This window comes from Manacus candei, unplaced genomic scaffold (assembly GCF_025592945.1).
Source record: "Manacus candei isolate 608988 ecotype Guabito, Panama unplaced genomic scaffold, ASM2559294v1 h1tg000014l, whole genome shotgun sequence".
In the NCBI taxonomy this organism is placed as follows: Eukaryota; Metazoa; Chordata; class Aves; order Passeriformes; family Pipridae; genus Manacus; species Manacus candei.
Window position 1 is genome coordinate 40,701,435 of NW_026138062.1, and position 26,265 is coordinate 40,727,699.

Genomic DNA, 26,265 nt, shown 5'->3' on the forward strand with positions numbered 1-26,265 from the left:
CCACAGTGAGCAGATAAACAGGAAGCTGAACTGCAAATGCTCTGTGTGTGTGCCTTTCACAAGCTGTTGAAGAAACAGTAACAGTTTATAAGTTGTTATTTAGAAATAACACAAAGGAACTACAGGTTTTACCTGCAAATATGCAAGAGTTAGTTTCAACTTCTAATTGTTAAGAAGCTTTCTGAAAGACAATCAGATAGCAGCACAAAATGGGATAAAATAGTAATGTGAAACTGTAATTGACAGAATCAGTTGTTAATATCAAATATATTAAACATGTCCTTCTACTACCTGGAAAGGAAAGCAGCTCTAATCAAAACCAACCATCATCACAAAGGTTTCCTTCAGTAGGCACAAGCTCGATGATGAAGTTATGTGGAATTTTTTTTCTTGCTGACAAAATCATCAGCTTTTACTGACAAACTAGCTCCTTGAGTGAAATATACCCATTAAACATATTGGCACAGTGCCTATGTAGGCAAGCCATATTTAATGGTTTTAAACTAAAAGAGGGTGGATTCAGACTAAATATAAGGAAGACATTTTTTACAGTGAGAGTGGTGAAACACTGGAACAGGTCGCCCAGAGAGGTTGTAGATGTCCCTTCCCTGGAAACACTCTATTCTAAATGGAGTAATACTGTAAAAGTAATACTCTTCAAGTTCAACTTCAAAAGCCTGCCATGCAAGGCAGCTTCCCATCTTTGAAGTTCTCTGTGTATTAGAAACGTGATTTGACAGGTCACGAGTACACTAAGTAGGGTCCCACTCTTAGCCAGCAGTAGTGGAAAGAAATGTTTAGCCATATGTTCTTCAGTTCTCTCACCATAATAAGATATCACCCCATAACTTTAATCACTTGCAGTTGCTTCATACATCTTCTTGCTTAATGGAGCAAAGCTGCTGCTTAACAGAGCTTCTCCTTAACTCAAGCTATTTTAGTGATTCCTCCCTTTGCCTTTTGGAAAAAAGTTCAAACTGAAATATTCAACTTGAGCCTCCCTAGTATCCCTTCAAAGTGCTGAACTGATCACCTGTGAAAACAAACAGAAAAATAATTTGAAATAGGTACTTTTTATTTTAGAAAGTCTAAAGGCTGTAACTGCACAATAGTAAAAAAATAGGAAAACTGCCAAATAATTCCCAAGTATACACTTATATAGGAATATCTACTTTAATCCACTTGGAAGCCAAAGCATAGCACAGAGACACATAAAGAACCTTCACTGTTTTGAAAACTCACATATACATGGTTGTCAAAACATGTTTTGACAGCTAAAAAGTAGAACTAGAGTTCATCGACCACTTTCAGTAGTCCTGAATTTCACTCACCTTAAAATCTGATACAGAAATCTGCAATGTTTTACATCTTTATCCTGACTAAAGAAATAAAAAAAATCACGAGAGAGGAAACAGACTTGCTTATCCTAGTAAGTACTTTAAACACATTCTTCATGATGTCCTCAATATTTCTAGAAGCCAGTCAAGAAGGCCTTTAGTTGAACTGTAGTTGTTAAATTCAAACATGTGGGAAATTCTGCAACTTTACACCTGGAGTAATTCCAGCATATAACTCCAAAAAGGAAAAAGTGAATTCTGACAGAACTTTTAGTTATTTTTTAAAATGATTTTGGATATGACTTAGCTGCACTCTTCCACATTCCTAATAACTGGCATAAAAAAAGGACCGTTGTTCCATATAGCTGGGAACGAGCAAGGCCAAATGCTGATGCAAGAGATCTTTTTCACCACAGCTCATCATGATCATTATTTGGTTTGGATTAAGACATGAAGGAGAAAAAAGGATCTTATTTTAAATGTAAAGAAATGCATGCAAGATATTCAGTGAAGCCGGCATCGTTAACTTCTTGACCTCACAGAATGTAAATTGTGACACCCAGGTGCACTATGTAAAATAAATAATTTTACAAATGCACATTGAAAAACAGTTAAAGCAAATGTTTGTTCATGCACTCTCCTTAAGCCACCAGCTTAGGTTCATATCGCAGATGTAACATTGGCAAAAGAGTATGGCTTTAAGATGAAGAGTTAGCAGAAGAATTTCCTGACTGGTGTTTTTTTAACCCAATTTTTCTGTCTACTATAAACAATCCAGCGGTGCAGCAATTTTTGAAACGGCTGCCAAAATGTTTATAGTGAATTTGGAATATGAAACTTAAAATATTTAGCTGTCTCAGATATACAGACATTATGTGGAAGGTATTTTTATGTTAAAAACAGCATGACTAGATGGTGGAGCTATTTCCTGGTTAATTTTACAAAATTGTCTTCGCAGTGAAGTGATGGATGCTACCTTCCCAGGTGGACTAAATGCTTACTACTGCCTCGGATGAAAATAATAATAAAAAAGAAGAATATATACAGTGCATATGGAATGCTATGAAATGCACCTTTTGATACTGAGTTGATGTTATTCGTTCTTTGGTTGCCATATGACGTTGCAACTCAGTGCACAATCATTTTAAAATTGAGGTAGGGAGGTATTTGTATAGTCAGTGAGTACAGTGAGTGCAGGAAAAGGCTAGAATGGGGTGTCACACTCAAAATTCCCTTCGTGGGCAAGCAGGAAACATGTCTTATGTCCTTAAAAAGATCTGTGCACATTGCGAATAAATCGACTTTTTCCTCTAGGTGAGACGCTTACCCAGACCAGGAACACATATTAACCTATTCCCTCATCTTTGATTATTACATGCTGAATACAAAAGGACAGCCTAAAAGTGCTGTAAGGGCTTCAGATGGATCAACCCTTACAATGCTGAAGGGGCTCACAGAGGGCTGTCCTCCAAAATGCCCAGAAGGTTCACAGGAGAGCTGCCCACACTATATACCAGTTGTTACACTACATATCTTGTTTATAAGCAAAAAACAAGCATACCTTATACAAAGCCAAGCATTTTTTCTGTTAGTATAATTCAAATCTTAAGAGTCTAATTATTATTAATCCAGCTATAATTGTTAATGAAAAAATAATAATACAGTTAGAATACTTCTATACAGAAAAAGGTCAATAACAATGATAAAACAGTTTGAACTGTTATTCACACATTGAGTTTTCTACCCCTTTTCCTGATGCTCATACTTGCATTGCTTCTAGTTTCATTCTGGTGGTGCTGGGGGGTTAGGGTAAACTGGTAGCATCTAGAGTCCCTTCAGCAGGACCAACAGGATGTTCATGTTATTGCTTTCTTTTTCCTCACCTCAGGATCCACTTGGAATAATTTTTATATTTTCTAACACACTTCTACACCTTTGTTCTATCTTCACTATCTATAACTCCACAGTACCTCCAAAAATACTCCATACATGGTGCCTTTCATGTATATTACACATTATTCTTTTCTTCTCTTTGTTACCTCTAAAGCCTCTAAAGGTTTGTCAGATCTAGTTCTGCATTTTTTTAACTGAGTATTGGTGAGTTGTTTATAGCCATGGGGTCTACAGTGCCAAGCCTGTGTGCCGTCCCTTACTCTTCCCTGCCTGTACTCCTCTGTGCTGCATCCTGCACCTCCAGATATCAAGGCCTCTGCTGCTGTACCAGGCCTGCATTTCCCTACACTACATCATTAGTTTAGCACCATAAATGCCTCATTCTCTACATAGAAAAACTACTTGTTAGTGTAATCTATATAAAATTATGGTCATACCATAAAAAATTACACAAGGCAAAATTAATTAGCCACAGATACCTGGTCAATTAGAGAAACTGTTGTTACAGCTAAACCAAGTAAAACAAAGCCGCTGTCAGGTCAATAAAAGTTCAAAGTTTGGCAAGCAGCTGTCCCAAGGCCTTGCAAATTCAGCCATTATTAGAAATGGCAATACTGCATTTCAAGTCTACATGGTTATAGTGTTCACCTACTTTTCACAGTTTCATTCTGATATAGAAAGCAATACAAAATGTATAACACTTTGTTTACCAAGTGCTAGCATTGTTCTCTTATTTCCGGTTCTAGACTGCTTTTCATTCTCTGTCAACAACACCAATGAAAAATTTAAAGAGTTTTTATTAAATAATCAATGTTAATCAGCCAGTAGGTGGAGCACAAAGCTTGTGCACATGTTGAAAACTAAGTATTATGAAAAAAATAGTAATGAGAATAGATTGGAAACTGATATAAATTGGGAAAGCATTCCCTTCTCTGGTAACAACAGATGGATAAGCTATTGCAAGGTAATTCAAAACGCTGAACCAAGATAACTGACTGTAAGGTTTATTTTAACATGCACATAGACAATTGCATTTCCAGAATGAAAAAACTACCTGCAGCCAGTAACATCCCAGTAGAATGGGATGCACATTTTGCACTGAGCAATAACAGCAGGAAGTCTATAGTCCCCAGCAAAACCGACAGCTGGTATTTAGAAAGCAGTGAGTCATATAAACACAAAATATGATATCCTATTAATTTACATCAAGTATGTGCTTAGTCAGTAGCTCTTATTTCCAGAATATTGTTATTTAAACAAAATATCTGTCAGCTACTGCCCCAGTGAATATTTAATTCTTAATCTGATCTTTAAATTGCAACTTCACCTATCAGTGAGACAATAAAGAAATTACTTTCTTGATACTCAGGCAACTCATATAAAGCTTATCCATAGGCTAGGGGTTTTTTTTCTGTTTTGAAGCATTGTTGTTAACACAAAAGTAAGAAGCTTGGTCAGTAAAAGAGATGCAAAGAAACAGATGACATCAGATAGGCTGAAAAAGGTGTGTGACTTAAGTTACTGAGACTTTTCTTTCCAAAGCTATACTACCCCTTTTCCGAGCAAGTGATGTTTTTGTCTTTTACTATTAAAGCAATTAACTGAGCACATCTTGTAGAATTGAGTATTTTTAATGCTGAAGCTGCTGCATTTTAGAGGTATTGACAACAAATCAATATAACACTGTCAGGGAAAATTGCATTACAAGTATATTTAGAAAATTCATTACAAGTACATGATAGTGAAACAGTCTTAATGGAGGCCAGTACATAGTGTCGAACAATACAGTTCAATACTGGGCCTAATCCTGTTTAACATCTTCATTAAACATAGAAACACAGAATCATTTACGTTAGAAGAGACCTTTACAGTCATCAAGTTCAACAAAAAAACACAGCACTGCTAAGTCCACCACTAAACCATGACTTTAAGTGCCACATCTACACAGCTTTTAAATACCATCAGGAACAGTGACTCCACTACTTCCCTGAACAGCCTGTTCCAATGCTTGACAACCTATTTCACTGAAAAATTTCCTAGTATCCAACCTAAACCTCCCCTGGCACAACTTGAGGCCATTTGCTCTCATCCTATAGCACTTGCTACTTGGGAGAAGAGACCACACCCCACCCTGTTACAACCTCCTTTCAGGTAGTTGTAGAGACAGAGGCAGTCGCCCCTGAGTCTCCTTTTCTCCAGGCTGAACACACTGAGCTCTGTCAGCCATTCCTTATAAGACCTGAGCTCCAGCCCTTTCCCCAGCTTCACTGCCCTTCTCTGGACACACTCCAGCACCTCAATGTCTTTCTTGTAGTGAGGGGCCCAAAACTGAACACAGGATTTGAGGTGCAGCCTCATCAGTGCTGTATGCAGCAGGACAATCACTGCCCTGGTCCTGCTGGACACACTATTGCTGATACAGGCCAGGATGCCATTGGCCTTCTTGGCCACTTGGGCACACTGCTGGCTCATGTTCAGCCAGGTGTTGACCAAAAATTATCTGGATGATGGGACAGAGTGTACTCGCAGTACGTTTGCAGATGACACCAAACTGGAAGGAGTGATCGATACACCAGAGAGTTGTGCTGGCATTCATAAGGACCTCTACAGGCTGGAGAAACCTCATGAAGTTGAACAAGAGGAAGTGCAAAGTCCTGCACTTGGGGAGGAACAACCCCAGACGTGGGGGCCCTGCTGGACAACAAGTACAACAGGAGCCAACAACAGGCCCTTACCTTTACATGTGTAACAAAGCTAATGGTTCTTGGCTCATACACAGATTTGAGACATGACCTGGTGGCTGATTAATCAATTCCTACCTGCAAAACTGTCTGGGAAAAATATTCAGATTCAAGGAATCTTTTATTGCCAAACTACATTCCTCCATATATGCAGTGACCCTTAATTTTTAATTATATTTCACATCTTATTAAAACTGTATGCACTTAGTACCTTTCTAACATTAGATAGCTAACTCCTTTCTCAGACTTGTCACACCAGACTTCCACTTGAACTGCTTATCATGCTAATAGTTATGCCATTCTCAATTATCACAATTTGAAAAAATTTCATTTTATGAATACCATATCTATAATTTTTAACTGACTCTCCTGAGTAACTTGGATTTATACTGTGTTTCTTAAAGTTGCAATGACATACATATGGAAATGTATTTATGTATCAATGAGTATTAGCTTAACTACACCAGTCTGTCAAAACTATGCAGGCTGTCTGGTATTTGCTTTTACATTAGAGTATAATATTTCAAGACCAGTAATACAATAAACAGTGTTCATCTGAGATGTGTAGTGTTTCAATGGTACTGTTCCAGAAAACTAAATTAGATATTTAATTTTTCAACTGAGACTCAGTTTATTGTCTGTAAAGGTTGTGAGTCGCACAGTCTTTAATCTCTCCCAGGTGATTATATTTCCTCTTCCACTTTTCTTTATATTTCAAAACATATGTTGACAGCATATACTGTCAAGCTAAAATGGCAGTATAAAAAATATATACCACCTCTCTTAGGAGTTATGAACATATGTCAATAAGTAAACATGGTACAACAGAAATCATCGGACACAGGAACTGTGGGGGATGAGTGTTAATGAGTTAACATGAGGCAGAGGACACTGGTCTGAGGCTGGGGACTGGCAAGGAGGAACCCATCTGCCTCTACAGAATACACAGGCAAGTCTCCTGTATGTGTGAGCACAAGTCCAGTGTGAGGGAGAAAATCTATTAAAACTACTTACAGCACTTCACTGAAACATTTCAGTGTCTGATTTACTTAATCCATTTGTCACAGAATATGTCATGGCTTTGCATTCTCATGTATGCAGAAATACAGACTATTCAAAGGACTGTTTAAAATGTCAGTACAGAATAACTTTATTATAAATATAATCCTGTACTAGAAAGATGTTGCTCTGTGTTTATTGGGAAGTGGGAGCACAAAGCCCCACCACGAAGGGGAGGTTGTGCAGCTGTTATGCTGTGCAGACAGAAAAGCATACACTTCAGAAGGAAACAAGAGTTTCCAGCTTCCTGGTCCTTTCTGTACAGCTGAGTGCATTTTTCACACATCCATTGAAGCTAATAAAACCCAGAATAATACTAGAAATGCAGATCAGAGCCACAAGACGGACGTGCTACTTACTTTTACTTTATACAATAAGAGGTGACTACAGTGAGTTTCCAAAAATTAGTGAGTAAATCAGAATATTGTTCTTTCTACATTTTATTTGTCCTATAGCAAGAAACTGGATTTGTGAAACTGTTTATCCTAGACTCTGCTAGACCAAGGTGAACATGCAAATAGTAGAGACATATTGAGCTATCTCAAGGTTTTGACTTTTTTTTTTTTTTAAATCTTCCACCAAAGGAACCTTAGTTACCTTCTTCTTCTGTTTGTCTCTATCAAATATTTTTGTGCCTTACTCCGATGTAATTTCTGATCCTCTTTCAATGTCCGACGTTCTTCTTCTAAATCCTGTTCAAAATGAAATTTTAAAGCTCTATCCCTAGTATTGTGTTAAGGACAACAGAAAATGGATTGAACAGCCTGTTTGATTGACTTTAAATTTTTGATTGATTTTTATATTTCCCCTTTTTGGGAAAGGGCAAACTTTATCGATGAGATACAAAATGCTGATATGCCTTTTTTGACTAAGGATACAATAGCTGGTCCCATAATTGTATGTTATAATCATGACTAACTTTGTGCTTATCCAGAAAAGAATGTAATTGCATATTACTGTTTAAAGGGATTTTAAGAGGAGCTTTCCACTCATCTTTCATGATCATCACCAGCTGAAAAATCTCACCTTTATTATGTTCATTTGTAGGGACATATTTCTGTAGTTATCTAAATCTGTAACATACGGACACATGTACCACAGGGAAAATGATTCAACAGCAAAAACACCCCCTCCACACATCTAATAGTTGTTTACAACTGAAATTAGTTGTTTACACTGAAATTGATTAACATTACTGCATAAAAGCTCTCCATGGAGACAAATCATTAGTGGCAGGAGTCAAGACTGATCTAAGTAGCACTTGGGATGGAAAACACAGTTCCCAGTAGCAGAGCCTCGTAGAAGAACGAAAACAAGAAAACTCCGAACCTGCCTGAGAATTTGAATTTCCCACAGCAGCTAAAACCCCACGAAGTGTAAGTTTTAATTTAAGGCCACCCCTGAGGCGGTCCCTGACCGAGGAGCGGGGCGGGGGCTGGGCCATTGCCGCCCCTGCCCCACACGGGGTCCGCACGGGCCCCACACAGCGTAGCCGACCCCGAGAGCCCGCCCGAGGCCCCGGCCCCGGCCCCAGCCCCGCACGGCTCGCAGAAGGATACCCAGGGGCGCTCCGCCTCCCTCCCGCGCTGTCCTGCGGGGCGCCAGGGAGGTGCTGCCCCCGCGCCGCCCCGCCGCCCTTCCCGCCGAGCTCCATCCAGCGCCCCGGGACCGCGGGCAGTGCCGGGCCCCGGCCCCAGCCCCAGCCCCGCTGCATCGTGGCAACCGGGACGCCGCTTCCTTCGCAACGGGGCGGGGCCGCGGCGGGGGAGCGGGAGGGGGGAGCCGGTTTGGCTGGCGTGCCTGGGCTTTCTCCAAGCCGGGAGCAAGGGACAGGGTGGGCCCCGGCACCGCCTCGCCTCGCAGGTCCTCGTCGGTCCCCGTGCCAGGGTGGAAGCCGTGCTTGGGCACCTCGCTCTCTCCGTGCCTTCCCGTCCCATCAGGGACACCGGCGCCGGGCACCGCGCTGCTGTCCATCCCCTCTGCACCGCTGTAAACCGCGCAGTGCCACCTAAAAAACCGAAACGCAGCCGGTATCCGAACGAAAACACGTCCTCGTGAGTTCCGCTGCCGAGCTCCAGAGCTCTCTGAGGGTGCCTCTGAGACCTGTTGATGGTGAAGACTTGGAGTTACAGCATAAACCTTTTTTTTACCACAGGGTGAAGTCATAAGAACAACAACTAAAAAGTAAAATTGTATAAAATTTTATAGAAAATATTAAAAAATACATTAAATAAAGTTACACAAAGTAAAAAACCAAAAAAACCAAACAGTAATTTGCTCTTAAAAATGCAAAACTTTTTTTTTTTTTGGTAAAGTAGGGTTGTCTTGGGATATTGCTCTGCCTTGGATGAGCTGTGAGCAGCAGGCTAAATGCCTTGGTGATTTCCTGGCGAGACATTTCTTGGCTGTTGTGTTTCAGCTTAAACCAATTCTTCCCCTTTTTTTTTTTTTAATTTTTTTTTCCACTGTGCAGCTGTTCTATGTCTCTGACTAGGAAGGTAAAAATAGTACTCGGCATTTGTAAAATACTTTTCTCTACAGGCACCCCGTCCCCCAGCCCCTTTCCCCCCTATTTGTAGCACACTATTGCCATTTTACAGTCAAGATCACTGATGGTCAGGTCGCCAAATGTGCATAATATTTATAATATCGCAGTTACCACAGTAGAGAAATGACTCTAAAATGGAAGTCTTTCACCTCTAGTTCACAATACTAGCCCCAAATTCATCACCTCTTTGCCCCATCTGCTCACCTGTGTTGCAGGTAGAAAAGTGGTTGTCATTTTACCACCATATGCTTTCCAACCCACGCAAACTTTTTAAAATCCAAGTTTGCCTGATAAAATACGCTGTTTCATTTAGGATGCTTTCATTAGCAGAAGGGTTTATCAGTATGGAGAACTGAGTCACCCAAGCAAGACTGAAGCAGAGCTGGGAAAAAACTGCAGAATTTGAGCCCATGGCACATCTAGAATATTCAAGTTCATGATCAACTCAGGCTGGCAGATTTGAGCTTCTTTAGATTTATTGAAAATTTTGATCTAATATAGCACAACTTGCAGCTTCACCTTAAGATACTTTCTGAGATTTGGAAGTAAGAATAGTTTTTGTATATCTTTCTCTCTTTCCCTTCTTTACATTTTTCTTACATTCTCACAGTCCTGTTTTATGGTTATTGGATAACTCCTCCTCATGAGTAACCTCACATCTTTCAGACTGTGGGATGAGAAGGTGACTGGCTGAGGACCTGTATTTCTGAGACATATGATTATTCTAGGACAGCAACTAGCCTCATCTTAAGTAGTTACAGAATGGAAGGTCCAGCTCTGGCAGTTGGTTTGAAAGAAGTTTTGTTATTTTACTCTGGGCTAGACACTGATATTCCAGTGAAGGATAAAGATCAAATCTTAAAACTTTGTGGAAGGGATTCTGAATTTATTACAGGTCTTATTCGAAGGCTGCAGCATAGCTGTGCTGCTGCAGAAACACATTTTTCTTTCCTTCTTTTTGCAGTGGGGGATTAATTTGCTTCATGCCCCATTCCTCCAAGCTGTGCATGTGACTGCATGGGAGAAGAAATTCAGTCAATATTCTCAGTATTTTAACCATCCCTTCCTGAAATCTGTCACCTTTGCCTATTTCTGTGCATAGAAAGAAGAAGAAAAACTTTTTTGTCCCTCTTAATGTCATGTATAGATAACCATGAAAATCTTTTCACCTTCCTGAGATTGAACTATGAATCAAAACTTGTGTCTTCTTGAGAGAGTATCAACTGATGCACTAGTCAAACTCTTGTAATTTTCATATTGGAAAACTATGATTTTCCATGTGGTACTTCAGAAAAAAATAAAAATGTGATTTTGAGAGGTACAGAATAATGAAAGTTGTTTAGAATTTCACAAGAAGCTGAATATGCTCCTCTCAGGTACACGTGCTTAGTACCCTTTAGCTATTAATTTTAAAGAAAAAATGGATTAAAAAACTGAATTAAATCTGTATTAAACTGAATTAAAACTGTATTAATCATCTGCTCCCAAATGCTTTCAAATCTCTTCATAGCAAAAGCTATTGTGTATTCCAGCTTCAGACAGGGATGGAGATGAACCACCTTATCAAGACAAATTTGGAACATTATCTGGCTGTACCAGGGTAAGGTGCTGTTGAACAGTGTATTCTGAATATTCTTTAAACGGTGTATCTCCCAGTGGTACATTAGAAGCTGAGGTTTCATTTATTCAGCCAGAGCATAGACAATTTAAATTCTTTAATAAATTTTTTTGGTTAAAATATCAGATCCAGTTTTTAGGTACAAAAGTAGTGGACTTGGGTATGTGAAAACTGTTAGTGCCGCATAGTGCTAATTAAGCTTATGTGGACTACATTTCATTTTCTTCTTTTTTTGGGCCATTCTCTTGTACTTTGACATTCTTCAGGGATAAAAATCATTGTACTGAATGATTGTCTCACTCTCAGTACCTGTGTTCCCCCCAGTAAACATTTTCTATGTAATACAAAGTACTAATTTAAAATGTTTTTCAGTTTTCTATTTTGAAGTTGCTTTTATGATATATTCCAAAATTGCCTCCATACCTGTCCTAGTGCACTACCACCACAATACAAACATCTTCATTTTTATGATAAAAACCTTTGTAAAAATTTGAAGACATCGATTAATACTAGTTTTTCTTTCAAGTAGACAAGATCACTCATGCCAAATATATACTAATGCTCAAAAGTAGCATATAAGAAAATCTGTCAGAGTTTATCACAATAAAAATATATGTGTTTGATGTGTCATGTAGAGGTGATAAGCAGTAATTTCCCTCAGGATGCAAGAACTAGTATATAAATTATACTGTGCAGTTAAAATATGATTTATTAAATCCAGGCAGTAAAAGAGTGATGTGTTGGCTGCCCTTTGTGCTGTAGACATTCCCAAATACTTAGCTCAGGACTTCATTGTGTACAATCCTTTCCACAGAAATTTGAAACTCGTTTAAAACATTTCTTCAAGTAAAAGATGAACTACCACTTTAGGGTAACTTCACTGATTTGTCTTAATATTTTTTTGTTCAGTTTAGGAGAGACTGTCATAAGTAATGGAAAGCACTGTGCATGTAAGGTAAGATTTTCAATTACTTTGCTTAGAAAAGATAATGAATGTAACTGAATGATTTCTCAGAAAAGTGACAGATGTTTTAAAGATGTAGAGTGCCTTATTCAAGATAGAGATGAAAATACAGAAGAATCAGGTATTTTCAGATTCAGAAAACTACATTGAAATCGTAGGACTTCAGGATATTAGAACATTTTTGTGTTAATGTCTTTTATCACAACTCAGTTGTTAGGTCATATTTTTAATCTCATCTGCATGACTATAAATGAAGAGTAACTATTGTGTTTGGCAGAGTCACAGTTTTTGCCTGAATTGCCGAGTTCACACTTAATCACTTGTTTCATGTTGGCTTTTGTTAAAGATAAATATTGATTAAAAATATTTGCTTGAGAGTATTTAATTGAACATCTGGTGAGTAGCTGTGATAATGTCCTGGAACAAGCCATAGTTCCAAGTGATCTATTTATAAATTTCAAGTGATCTGTTTATATCTCTTACATAGTTTTTCCTCCATTACTTTGTGCTTATTTCAAAATTAAAGAAACATATTCTTTTACTTTTCTACCATTTATTTCCAGGCACAAAATGTAATTATACTAGTAATTCGGAAACCTTTCTTGTAAAATCTCCTTGTTAAGAGTTTTATGTAATTTTTAGTTTCACTTTTTAAAAGCAAAAATCAGGAGAAAAACCTGTTAAGTGCTTTGCCAGGGCAGTGCCAATACCAGGAAGAAAAAAACTGAAGCAGGAAAGAACAACTATGTTGAAGATATATTCAAGTCCAAATAAGTTTTCTTCTTCATTAAAGTCTTGAAATGTCTAAGAATCCTATTTAATTTGAAAATACATCATATGAACATACTGCAAATGGTTTGCTGAGATTATGGAATCAACAAACAAAGACTCTCATGAAAATATGTTGTTTAGTCTTTTGTCAGTGACACATATTTCAGGAATTACTTTTAGCATTTCTTTAAGTGATGACTCAGAGGCACTCCCTTATTTTATGTCACATGACACCATAGAATAAAAACTATTAAACAGGAAAATATTATTTTAAATAACATTAATTGGTGTAACTACTTCTACTAATGCTATTTTTCTTACTATTTCACATAATTGTGTGCCCATGAATACTGTCTCTTTGTTTTTTCCTCTATAAGAACATTTAAAATGCTTTTTTGTAATGCTGAGTTTGTCTTTAAATCTGCTTGGGACTTCTTAAATACATAGGTTAATAACTTATGCAGGTATTTCCCTGATCAGTGTCTGAGTAAATAATTTAGGGATTTTCAAGAGTAAAAGTATTTTGCTAATATCTGGTAAATCCAAAAGCGTGCTCCTTTCCAGTGAAAATACTCTGTCAACATTTGAGATGTTTGTTGGGTGTGGTGATTTTTAAAATGTGAACTTCTGAATTGCAAGATTTTCACATTCTTGCTTCCGGTTCACAGTGCTCACAGGCAGAATACCTCACCAGAAATGTTGGTGGTATTTTTTGGATTTACAGAGGTTATTCTTTAGCCCTGACACTATCTTTTTCTTGTGAGGTATGGCTAAGCAGAAAACATCTAATCGGTTTTGGCCTCAGCTTTGTCAATTATCGCTTGACCAAGCTTTAAAGAAAGAGGTTTTGAAGGAAGATCTGTGGAGCAACCTACTTCATTTTGACAGGAGGAGCTATTTTTTATATACTTTATGATCAATTTATTTCCCCCTACATTTTTTGGTACAACAGGACACAAGGAATGTTGGAGCTGTGGAGGGACCACTCAAGGCAGAAGAGAAAAATAAATCTGCAGACATTTCAAAACAAAAAGAACTATGCCTTGTACCATGTGATGCTCAAGCTAAAATTTTACGAGGGGAAAAACATTACATGTGCAGTATGTACTCATAAAAAATACTTTTAGTGATGAGCTATGCAATGTCATGCTATGCAATCCTCTGCTATGCTACATTATTCTGTACCAATTTATCTTTTAATCTTCTTGAGCACATGTGGCAGCCTTTGACCCTGCTGCCCAAATTCTGAGTATTGTTCAGAAAATTTGGGGTGCCCTTTTTTTGGGATGCAGCTGGTGTGGCAAAGTTAAAGTATAATCATGGGTGAAGACAGACAAATCTAAGCAGCAGCACAGCTCACCTAGGTCTGTGTTACCCCCTGAATGTCAGTATCTATCTCCATTAGGGAGGAAGAGCAGGATGTCTGTCCCTCATTTAAACATCATAGCTAGGTGTGGGGATGTTAAGTGGGAGTTAGCCAGTTAGTTTGTTATTTAGTTAGTTACATGGGACTAAATCTGTACTTCAGTTTACCTTTTATACATGCATACACAGGGCACTCTCTATCACTACCTTGATAAACTACTCAGCAAGTGATATAATCAGCCTCAGAAAACAATTATATAAATTCTTGGTTTTCACATATGATTTTTTAGTATATATTATTAATTATCTGTCCAGATGACGATGATGATGATTTTATTTTTAGCATCAGGGCAAAAAACAGAAGTAGCACAGTGAATGAGCAAATGTAGGATGACAGGAAATGTTATATATCTGTCTTTTATAATTTGCATTTATATTTGTGTGATATCCATTAACTGGCCATCCAATTTGCCCAAGGATAAGATGAAATTCTTCTTCAAAACATAAGAAGAGCCATCACTTCTTAAGATGTCTTTACTGCAATTAACGAGTCTGAAGTTTTTAGCATCTTTGGCTTTAGTCTGTGGTCTCTGTACTACTTTCATTTCACTTTCAGGTGCCATAAGGTAAAACACCTTCACTATTTGCATAGATATCATAAATAAGTGTGTTGTCATTCGGTCAAGAATAATTCTAGATTTATGATAACAAAGTGGATGAACATATTTCTTTTGAAGGAAATTTGCAGGACTCTCTTGTTGAATATGCAAGAAGTACGCAAAAACTGGTGAGAGACATGATGGATGATCAACAGTCTTCTTTGGACTACCTTTCTAGTCAGGTACTTTTTTCTTTATCATTAACGTTTGTATTTGTTATTTCTCACTGCAGGTGTTGTTTATCTGAGGAAAAATAAGTATTATTATTGTCATTAAACCAGTAGAATTAGAGACCCTATCACCATTCCTTGTACCTTGGGTAGGGTGTGAGTTCCATTTCTACAAGGAGTGATAAGCACCACTTGTTTTACAACTTAGTGTCATACATGGCAGTTGCATAAGTGGAGGACTATTCCTTCCCATTAGTTGCCATCTCCAGTCCTGTTGTATTTGTGCAGATAACATATTACACTATTGTTAGCTCTGATAGTATTTTACAAGCACTTTGCATCACTCAATACAGATAAAAAGCTTTAATCAAACTGAAGGACTTTTTTTTGAATCAACCGGAATTGTGCCTAAAATCGATTTTGGATGAAAAAACTAAAAAAGAAGATTGATTTGCCTAATAAAGGTACAATTTACTAACACATCACAAAAACAAACTTCAGATTATATTTACTAGGAGTAAAAAAAAAAATCTTTAGAATGTAAAATTCCTCATTGCAACCTAATTAAAGATCTTTTATTTAAATTTGCAGGTAAATGAACTCAAGAACAAACTTGTTCTTTTGAATGCAGTAGTTTTGAGAAAGCATCTGGATCCACTTCCTTACAAAGCAGTTCAATCTCATGGTAAATATTTTTCAGATATAGTCTTGACACCTTCCCTTTTTACTTTTGTATCTTGACAAGAAACTAATTAAAGCAAAAGTAAGGAATTGTAACATCGACATTTATCCCATGTTAGTAGTATAAAAACTCTGGAAACTTTATGAACTGTTTAAAAATGTTGTCATAAATACTGCTTTAAATAATTTGTAATTGACAATTCCAGGCATCCTGTTTAGCATGTTGTTGATTTTTGTGCAAAATACCAGGTATGATTATCTGTTAGTAAGTAATCTAATGTTGCTAAAAGACATGTTCTTTTGCAATGAAATAAAGTGTACTCTGCATCTGCAATATCCTTCTTCAAATAGGATGTAAGTCAACTGTTCACTGGACAGTTGATCTTCTTTGTAGTGTCCATCCAAACTAAAGGAAACATTATGTCTAAGCAGCCATGCTGGTTGTGGAAACTGCTTCTTTGAGTATATTTAACATGTACCTGGCTTAACACTTAGAGACAAATGGTTTTTCATGTATACATTATGATGAAAAGGCTTTTACAAGTATAAATACAAGTGTCTGTAGGAAAAAGATACAATTCCCCAGAGAATATGTCTTTTTCTCAGTACAAGTGTTATAAATAAAATATAAAATGTTATGAATAAAATGTAAAAATTTGTAAAATTACCCAGATGCATAATCTTTAATTTCTGTATCATATCTATTAAGATTAGAAAGAACTTTTTCTATGCAGTGTAATTTATACTTACTTATGAGTTTAATGGAGATCAGAGAATTTGAATTTACAAGATAATTTCATGACATGATTTTAAAACTTGCATGAGAAAAAAATGCTATTTTAAATCATTCATACGTTACCAAGAATAGTAATATTTCTGTGCTTGATCTGTATTTTTAAAAAAATACATTTTGCTAATGAATTTCATAAAATACTTTTTTTCTCTAGGTTTGGACTGCACTCATATTAAAGATACCACTGGTTCAGTTTCAAAAACTCCATCTGGTCTGTACATTATCCATCCAGAAGGATCAAATTATCCTTTTGAGGTAATACATTTATCTCTCAGGATAATCCCAATTTGCTTGAGAATATGCACTTAGAATATTTTTATTAGATTTAAGGTGTTTTCCTTGACAATTTCTCAACGGATGAATAAGAAATGTAGTAAATCCTCTGCATTTTGACAAGTTTCTCATGTTTTACAAAGCAATTTAATCTCTGTCATAAGAGCCTGTTGTCAGTTTTCATATGCAGTGAAAACTGTACCAAAGAGGAAAACCCAAGGTACTTTCCAGCACCCCTTTTGGACATTTACAAGTGCTGTTCTTTTCTATATTAGAGATGGAAAACTGAAGAGCCAATTGACTGATCCATTTGGCTTCTACAATAGGACTTTTGGCTTTTTGAATTATTCTACTGTATAGCATTGCCTTCTCTTGTGGTGTGACTCCAATACCTATAAGCATCTAAATATAGGGGCAGATGTACGTTAGTGTGAGGAGCAGGTGCTTAGCTCTTGTCTGAGTATCATTATAACCCAGTCTTGAGGCAGAGAGGCATCTAAAATTTGAGTTTTCATATCCGTTTTGCAGGATATATATTCTTAAGACAAACTGCAGCAATCATGCTTCCTATCACCACCTGCACTTTATGTTATTGCTGTGAGTTATGGTGTTCATCTAGAAGAGAATTTTGGGTTAATTTCCTCAGACTCAGGACATTCACATCCATGCAAACACAAGGAATATTTTGTTTTATGTCTTTATTTCTGTTTCAGGCTGTTCTACCTAGAGAAGGCCTTATGTATAGTGGAAAAGCAGATATGGCACTTTCAAACCTTTAACTTTGCAGTACATGCTGGAGTCATTAGCTTTTGAAACAGAAACATGACATTTAGGTGAACTAATAAATAGCAAAGTTTAATATCTAACTTTATAGTCTTCTTTTATATATAGCAAAGGAAGGATGAATCCCTTTACCTCTAGCCAATTGGAGCCCTTCAAAATACTACAAAAAAGGAGATCAAACTGATTAAGAAAAGGCTTCAGAATTATGCTGGAATATATAAAAAAAAAATGGACTGCAACCCCCGATACAAAAACCTGTCATTGTCTCTCTACAATGCAGTCAGCTCAGGAAAACAGTCTGTAACTCATCAGCAAGTTCCTCCCATGTAAAAGAAATGCAGAGACATGTTGCAGTGTTCACGGAACAACCATATTTATAGTATAAAGAAAATGCTGTCTGCCTCACCCCAAGATGAACCATACCAAAAAGTGCATTTGTTTCAGAATTTCTTTTAGATTGAGGGGGATTCCACTGAGGAAATATTCATACCTTACCCAAATTACTTGTCTCGAGAGATGGTATAATTATGTGAGAAAAGTGATTTCTCAGTTCACTTTTAGGTTTTGACAAATAAATCTGAAATGCTAAAATTTCTTTTCATTCAAAATATTTTTGCCACTTTTCCACATTTAAAGGTACTTCCAGAATTTGAAAATCAGTTATATGAGTGGAAAGGTTCTTTAAGGAGTACAAGAAACAAAAAAAAAAAAATCATAATAATTTGATTAAAAGAAAAAGGTAAAAATAAATAATGAGAAGAATATCTGCAGTCATGAAATGAGTGTCTCATTTCTTGTCTGGTAGATGTTGCACAGAACTTAAAAGACAGGGCCAAAAAGTTGTCAGAGGAAAAGTATGTAAAATATGTGTTCTATAAAGAATGTTATTTTAAGGAAAACTATTTTATGCAAATTCTTTCATGTGTGGAAGCATAAAAAAGGTAGAGGAAATGATAAATGAACAAAAATATCAAGACATTAAAACATTAAAACATAAACAAGAAATTATAATGCATTTTTTAGAGGCTAATAGCCAAGAACTCTGATATAAACAATTTATTTCAATGAGGACCTTTTCAGCAATAAGCTGCCCTTTTAATGTAACGGAAACTAAATGAAAATGTGTTTAGAATCATTTGCATGAAGATACCAGTTTAATGAAGAAGACAAATATTAAACAACTTGATCCTATTCTCATGTTTTCATGTTTAAAACCTCATATTGTCAAAAGTGAGCATAGTTTTTGATGCTTATCTTGGGCTAATTGAAACCTGAATTCCAGGAGCAATAAAAATATCCAGTTTCAGTGGTATTGGCAGGTTTTTGGCATCTCAGAAAGTTAATTCCAAATGGGCTTTTGTCTGAGCATTTAAACATGAGGCAATTAAAACCAATTTCACTTTTGGAAAAATTAATCATGATCAATTTCTGATACATTTTTCAATTAGTGAAATTAGATCAATGATATTTGTAAGGTGGATCAGACAAACTAAACAGTTGTTTGGAATATACCTCTTATGCACACTGAAGATGGAAAGAGGAGAAATATTCAATGGAAGCATTCTCCTGCTCATTTAATTTAATTTGCACCTGGCACAATCATGCCCCTCATACCTTGCATGATATGAGACACAGAGCAAACTGTAAAGTCTTACAAGGCTTTTCAATTGCAACATTTCTAGCCTATAAGGAATTAAGAAACTACACAGCTATGACTGTATTTTTCTCTCTCTCTCTCTCTCTCTCTCTCTTTATCTATCTATCTATAATCTATCTCATATTTTACTTAGCTGCTGTTTGTATTGGTGCTGTATTTAATTGGCTGATGACCTCTCATGTAGAACCAAATCTGCTCCTTCTGAGAATTATCAACACTCCCACTGAGTTATATTGGACTGAAGATTGCTGTTGTGATCAAGTGGGCTCCTCTTAGTATTTCTGACTCATAGTCAGAGGAGTAGCCAAGCATGCAATCATCTTCTCAAGACAGCAGATGAGGCAATGGGATTATTTTGAATGACTTTTAGGTGTTCGCATTTAAATATTCATTTTGGAATCTTCTGTATTTCTTTCTATTCCTGTTCCACTCTCCCTGGGTGACTGAAATAAGTATGTGATTCTCCAGGGAATAAAGCACACAAGTTTCTTTCGTGCACATGACCCTTACTATGATTCATTTAGTATTTGTGTTGAAAGGATTGCCCAAAGCATCCAATGGCATTGGCTTACTTGAAGATCTAAGATTCCCCAGGTTGTATTAGACCATATTGCAGCTCTGTCCTGTTGCTTTCTTGGTGTTCATTGAGAGGCTCTGAATATGATGTTGATGCGTTACTGCCAAGGAACAATTCTGGTTTCGTGAAAAATATCTGGCTAGTACAGGCACATATAACACTCAGACTGCCACAAATTTTGCTGAGGGTTAAACTGAATTACACCTAGATTCTACTTTTATCATCTGGCTAAGACTGCAAATCTCTCTTTTCTGAAATATGTTTCATTATGTACTTTCCCTGAAACATCAACAAAAATTTCTTTACTCCATCACTTGTGCATCTGCTTAATGTTATGACAGCCAACGTTATATTCTGAACTTACTTTTGTTATCACAAGTAGCTCCATAGCTATAAGCATTTTCCAGGTTAATTCTCCTGATATTAATCACATTAGGAGGCACTTACCAATGAACCTCTGTTTTTAAACACTCATTATGTATAGTATCCCTAGAATTACTTTGAACAATTTAGGTTGTGTAGTGTCTAAAAGAGTGAGAAACAAAACAGTCTTAAAATCACCTTTTCCCCCCCCCCCCATTCCTTTCATGTATTCCCTCCTCCTCCTCAGTGGTGCAGAGGGGTGGAGAATGGAGTTTACAGTCAGTAGTTGTTTCTGTCACTGCTCAGAGAGAGGAGTCCTTCCCCTGCTCCCGTGGGGTCCCTCCCACTGGAGACAGTCCTTGATGGACCTCTCTGTCGTGAGTCCATCCCTCAGGCAGCAGTTCCTCCCAAACTGCTGTCCCGTGGGTCACTCCTCCGTGGGGTGCAGTCCTTCACGAATGAGCTGTACCCACATGGGTCCCCCACAGGGGCCACAAATCCTACCTGGGAAAAACCTGCTCCAGTGTGGGCTGCCCTCTCCACGGGCTGCAGATCTCTGCCAGGACCCTGCTCCATCTTGGGCTCACCTTTATTTAATTAAAATATTTTCTTCATAACAGCTCCTTCAAGAATGCTTGAAGTCTGAATCTGAATTCTGAAGTCACATCTATGTCTATTTTTAGGTTTTTTGTGACATGGATTTTCGAGGAGGTGGATGGACTGTGGTTCAGAAAAGAACTGATGGAATCATTTCATTCCAGAGAACATGGTCTGAATATCTGGATGGATTTGGTGATCTTACTGGTATTAATTTTAAATACTCTAAAGTGCTTCGTATCCTACATTTCTACTGCCTCTATGTGAGCAACATTCCACTAAATTGTGTAGGAGTTTCAGTAGTATAAAGTTCTTGTTTATTAAGTCTTATTTTTACATAAGTATTTTTTTTTCAAATCTGTTGTATGATCTTCTCAGTAATGACTGTGACCCCGCTAGAGTCTTTAGCCATTGCTGTCTCACAGGAGGTGTTTAAAATATAATATTTTCTGCCTGAAATAATGTATAGATTGTATTTGCTCTCTTTTCAGATTAAAAAAAATAGCCTATTCAAACCAAATAGTTGTTTTGAATCACATTTGCAAAATATTTCCTTAAAGGAGAGAAAAATCAGTAATATTTCACCATAGGACAATCAAAGTTAGAAACAGAATGGAAATATTTCAATAGCTAATAACACCACAATTGTGATAATAATTTTTTGTTTCCACCTTTCATCCAGCAAGTCTAAAGCCATTTGCTTTATCAGAAGTTTATCTGGGATTGCAATGGAAGCACACAGCTTTTCTGTACAAAAAAGCACAGCTCATATGGGGCAACAAATGCGATTTACGGAGGCAGCAAATCCCGAGAATAGGGTTTGTGTTTTGTTGTGTTTCATAGAATGCTAACATTCATCATTTCTCAGTACTGCCCTTAGGAATGCTGAACTCCATTTTTGCAAGTGGATCTTTAGCACATCCATTTTTTTTGTGGTTTCCTAAGATATATTGCAGACAAATGTTTGAAATCTATCATGTGGACAATTTTCTAAAAAGTATCATAGAGAAAAAAGATGATGCCCACATCGAATTCTTTCCATGGATTTCCTAAGGAAGTAGGAAAATTACTCTGTTCCTTCATTAGTCTTTTAAAGGAATATAAGCCTATCATACAACTTTTATTACATTTGATTCAGGAAGAAAAGTAGAAAAGAAAGAACAATATTTTTTTCTTTTACAGTTTCCATTTCTAGACTATATATTATATTTCTGTTTAAGGGGAATTTTGGCTTGGACTAAGGAAGATTTTTGACATAGTAAATCAAAAAGCCACTAGTTTCAATCTTTATGTGGACTTGGAATCAGAAAATGACAAGCATGCCTATGCATTATATGATGGATTCTGGATAGAAGATGAAGCATGTTTTTTTAAGATCCATTTGGGGCATTATTCAGGAAATGCTGGTAAGAACTTCCTTTTTTAAAGTATTTAAAAGTAGCTGGTCCCTTTCTTAATATGAAAAAATGCATTCAAAAGAGTAATAATTAAGATAACTTTTAAAAAAATTATTTATAATGTGTTTTTCTCTGGCGCATAGTGAACATTTATGCAGATAAATGGTGATGATATAGCAATTTTGGTTATGCCAACATTAATCTTTACATAGTAGGAAATCACTTTATCACTTCAATGTCCTTAATGGAGTAACTGAATAAACTCTTCTTTAATAAAGATGAATTAAGGAAGGATCTTTAACAGATTCAAGTCCATAGGATATATATAATAAATAAGGGATTTTTTAGGTGTTAGTGTTTATCTATCTAATGGTACAGTTCTTTATATGTCTATTATCTCATCTCAGATTTGCTGATGTTAGTGGAAGTCTTCCTGATGATGCTTTGGTTAATTCAGAAGTGCCCAGACAGTCATGCACAAAGGGTAGAGAAAGAAACTGAGTGAACAAAGTTGGTCTACAGTGTGTAACAGTTACTGGGTGCTACATAGACACAAATTAATTTACAACTTCAGACCTCTCTTAATAGCTAAGTGTGCAAAGGTTTTCATTAAATATTGCATGTCTTACTGCTTTTTTCTCTTTTTTTTTTTTTTTCACATGTTTAGTGATATGCAAGAATGTTCTTTATTACCAATGAAATAGCTATTCTCTAAAGGTGTTGGTGCTTTATTCTACCTGTATTTGTAAGATAGTGTATTTGTATTTCTTTAGTAAGACAACAGAGCCAATAATCACTGACCTTTGAGTTTTAAAATTCCATCTTTTCTCATTAGTCTCTCTGGGACTTTGGACGCATTACTGGAAAATCTTAAATTACAACCCTTTTTGTTTCCTTTATCTTTTCTTCCTCTGTCTTTGAGGACAGAAGCCTTTACCTTCCTAGCCAGTATGCACTGCTGAAAGCAACAACAATATAAAGATGTTGTTTCATTGAATTTCAACTTCTTCCATATTTCTCAGTATTTTATTCTTTTTCTTTCCTTCATTTTTAACACTTTGCCTGCTCATTATCTGGTGCTCTTGAAATGTTTTTGAAGAATTCTATTTTTCTAATAAAATCAGAGGAAAAGTTTGTGAGATATGCAACAAGTAAGAAATGTTCTTCCATAAATAATTTTTTTATCCTTCTGTTCTATCTGTTGTGCTTAGGTGATGCATTTAGAGGATATAGAAAAGAAGATAACCAGAATTCAATGCCTTTCAGCACTTTTGATGTTGATAATGATGGATGCAGACCAGTATGCACTATTAAAGAACAGCTTGTAAAGAGCTGCAGTAACTTCAGTGATAGCACTGGATGGTGGTTCAGCAAGTGTGGCCTTGCAAATCTTAATGGTGTTCATCGCTACACAGGTAGATTTCTTGCAACTGGGATTCACTGGGATACCTGGAAAATGAAGAATAAACCAGTCAAAATTAAGTCAGTTTCAATGAAAATTCGGAGAACCTATTATCCATATTTCCATTAGAAATATATCTCTTCTGGCAATTATGTGGAATAATGTATCATTGCAATCATAAATACCTTTCATATTCACTTGAAGAGTTCAGTCAAAACTTTATTAGGTATTTCTACAATACAGTTACTAATTTTTATTGGGAAATGTCAGCATTTGTAGTGTTCCCGCTTGAGTAAGAAGGTCCTAAAAAGAACTGGGTTTTCAGAAAAAGGATTAAGCTTAGTTCTTGTCAGCTTTTATTCAACTTTTAATTTTATTTACTCTTAGGCAATCTCAGAACCAGCAGAAAAAAATTATAAAAAGATGTGTAATGATGACCTCTGAATGTACTTTTTCTATGCTCTCTGCATATCTGAATTTCTAAGAAATTGCAGCAAATTTTCTTTTAAAAACCTATGTACCTGCCATTTCCATCATAATATTTTGGAAAAATATCTTTTCTTCACCTTAGGTTAATTTTTCAGAATCAGCTCTCCTTTTTATATTCTTTATCAGGCAAGTTAAAAATTGTTGCAATGTATATATAGAGTTCAGTATACCCTCAGGTCCTGATCTTTATACAAGTAAGGTTGATACTGAGATTCAAGAACTATGGTCTATTTTGTATTTAATTTGCACAGTCAATGTGTTTCATAATCCAATTTTTACTCTACCATTGTCCATTTTACAGTTCACTACAAATTAAAAACTTTTTTTAAAGAAAATGCATAGCTTTGGATTTTAATTTTTGGATATATGGGCCTGATCTTATGTTTTTCATTCTGATTGTCATTCACTTTCTGAATGATCATGTGGTAATGAACAAAACCAATTTAAGTTGTATAAGTACGTTATTAATTCTTTGAATTTCTGTCAGTAAAAATAAAATAATAATCAATAAAAATGTGACTATTGTCAGTACAGCAGTGTTTCTGGAACCTGGCATCTAATCTGCAGCAGCTAGGCATGGTATTTCTCATCTTTGCTTCAGTTTCAATAGATCAGCTCTGTAGTAGCACGTGGAATGAAAACAGTTAAAAACTGTGAGTTTCCCCTTTGCTATTTTTTGTTTAGGCCAAACATTAATACAGTGAGCAGAAACCATCATCAGTTCAGAACCTCAGTGGTTTAGAACTTCTTCCCAAAGATATACATAGCTATAGGAGGAAATGAATCTTTTCATAGGGTATGTTACAAGCTTAAGAGAGAGAAAACATTCCTCTTTTATTCTGTCCTTTAGTACTAGTCTTTAACAGTCGGATGTAAAAAGTTGCTAAAAGCAGTAGGCTTCTCTCTGCTAGAGAGAAATTGGGGACTATAGTTATCAGGGGAGAGGGGCTGCAAGAGAAACAGGGTAGGAAGTAGCTTGAAGAAAAATATCACAGGCCCTGTAGAGGGATTATGAGAAAGGGGATATGTCCTGCTCTTGGGGGAGACTGAATTTTCTGAGCGTGGGGTGATTTTGTTGTCAGACACTTTAGTCTTTGAAATTAGAGGTGAAGAGATTGTATGTAAACCCTGTTTAGCCCTCCCTCTCACTCCATATTTATTAGGAATGCAATCTTTTTGAATGGCAACATGGACCCAGCAGACCTATAAAGGTAGATATTACAATGAAAGAGCTTCTGCACCAAGATTAACAGGCATTAGAGCTTTAGAAGAGTATTAATCCTGGCTGCAAGCCTGGATGGTGTTATGCTATTAGGGCTCTTATGTCAGAAAGAGTCCTCAGGCTGCAGTACAACAATCCTACTGGAGAATGCCACTGGCTAAATTTCATGAAAATGTAATGGCTTTAATGAAAGCCTCAAACTTTGATGGTGGGACCCCTGTTCTGACAACCAGGTCCAAGCCTGCAAGCAGAAAGGAAGAGTCTAAGTAGGGATTCTGGATGCATAGAGCTATATTCTACTGACACCCTGAGGCTGCTTGTGGCTTAATTAGAATCCCTGATTAAAAATGAAGGTGACAAGTGAAGATTGCAGATGTGTGCTGGCAGATACTACCACGATTAATTATCAGGTTTAATCTCCCCTTTGCCATCATTGGTTAGATTAGCTGGCAGCAAGTAATCACAGTGGAGATGGGCCTGGAAAAATAACTAAATCTTGAAGGATCATCTTGCAAATAGGCATGGCATCTTTAAGTCAAGTCAAATTGAAAACCTATACAAAAAATGAATTGAATTCACAATGTCAGTGGTGGGGCGAGGTTTTGAATTTTACTGTTCCTTGAAAGATAAAAACGTTTCCAAGACTATTTGCAGACACTTGCTTTAAACTCAATACATATGCTTTAATACCATTAGGTACTGCTCTACTAGCAAGGTTGCAGGTAGACACTATGTTCTCTGTGGCTTAGAGTTCTGTCCCTTTGTAGATAAAATGAATTTATTTTGCCCCAGGCTTGACTTGTGTCTTTGTTGTGCTGTGAGAGCTGGATCTGCAGCATTAACTGCAAACAGGGTGAAGTCCAAATTGCAAATACTAGTCAGGTTTTAACTCCTAGAAATCTTCCA

The 26,265-nt window shown here is 36.6% G+C and overlaps 2 protein-coding genes across 7 annotated transcripts in view; one reads left to right on the plus strand and one right to left on the minus strand.

Moving 5' to 3' along the window:
- Positions 1-8,693, minus strand: part of CEP126 (centrosomal protein 126) — a 40,313-nt gene extending 31,620 nt beyond the window's left edge. For 3 of the 4 annotated variants that reach the window (XM_051780173.1, XM_051780175.1, XM_051780176.1), the window contains exons 1-2: positions 8,590-8,693; positions 7,628-7,753 (exon numbers count right to left, since the gene is read on the minus strand). In XM_051780173.1, coding sequence (XP_051636133.1) covers positions 7,628-7,753; positions 8,590-8,684 — 221 coding nt within the window. In that variant the 5' untranslated portion in view covers positions 8,685-8,693. The remainder of the gene's footprint in view (positions 1-7,627; positions 7,754-8,589) is intronic. The other variant, XM_051780174.1, reaches the window with a different exon arrangement.
- Positions 8,694-8,794: 101 nt separating this feature from the next.
- Positions 8,795-24,619, plus strand: ANGPTL5 (angiopoietin like 5). Of its 3 annotated transcripts, none has more exons than XM_051780187.1 (10): positions 8,795-9,084; positions 11,089-11,178; positions 12,106-12,151; positions 13,884-14,031; positions 15,034-15,137; positions 15,717-15,810; positions 16,754-16,854; positions 20,936-21,056; positions 22,070-22,255; positions 23,458-24,619. In XM_051780187.1, the coding sequence occupies exons 2-10, from the start codon at positions 11,123-11,125 to the stop codon at positions 23,775-23,777; spliced, it is 1,176 nt and encodes a 391-aa protein (XP_051636147.1). In that variant the 5' UTR covers positions 8,795-9,084; positions 11,089-11,122; the 3' UTR covers positions 23,778-24,619. The 3 variants fall into 3 exon arrangements, with proteins under 3 accessions (XP_051636147.1, XP_051636148.1, XP_051636149.1); XM_051780188.1 differs by lacking the exon at positions 8,795-9,084 and adding an exon at positions 9,935-10,123; XM_051780189.1 differs by lacking the exons at positions 8,795-9,084; positions 11,089-11,178; positions 23,458-24,619 and adding an exon at positions 22,654-22,814 and having other exon boundaries at positions 11,806-12,151.
- The last annotated feature ends 1,646 nt before the right edge of the window (positions 24,620-26,265 follow it).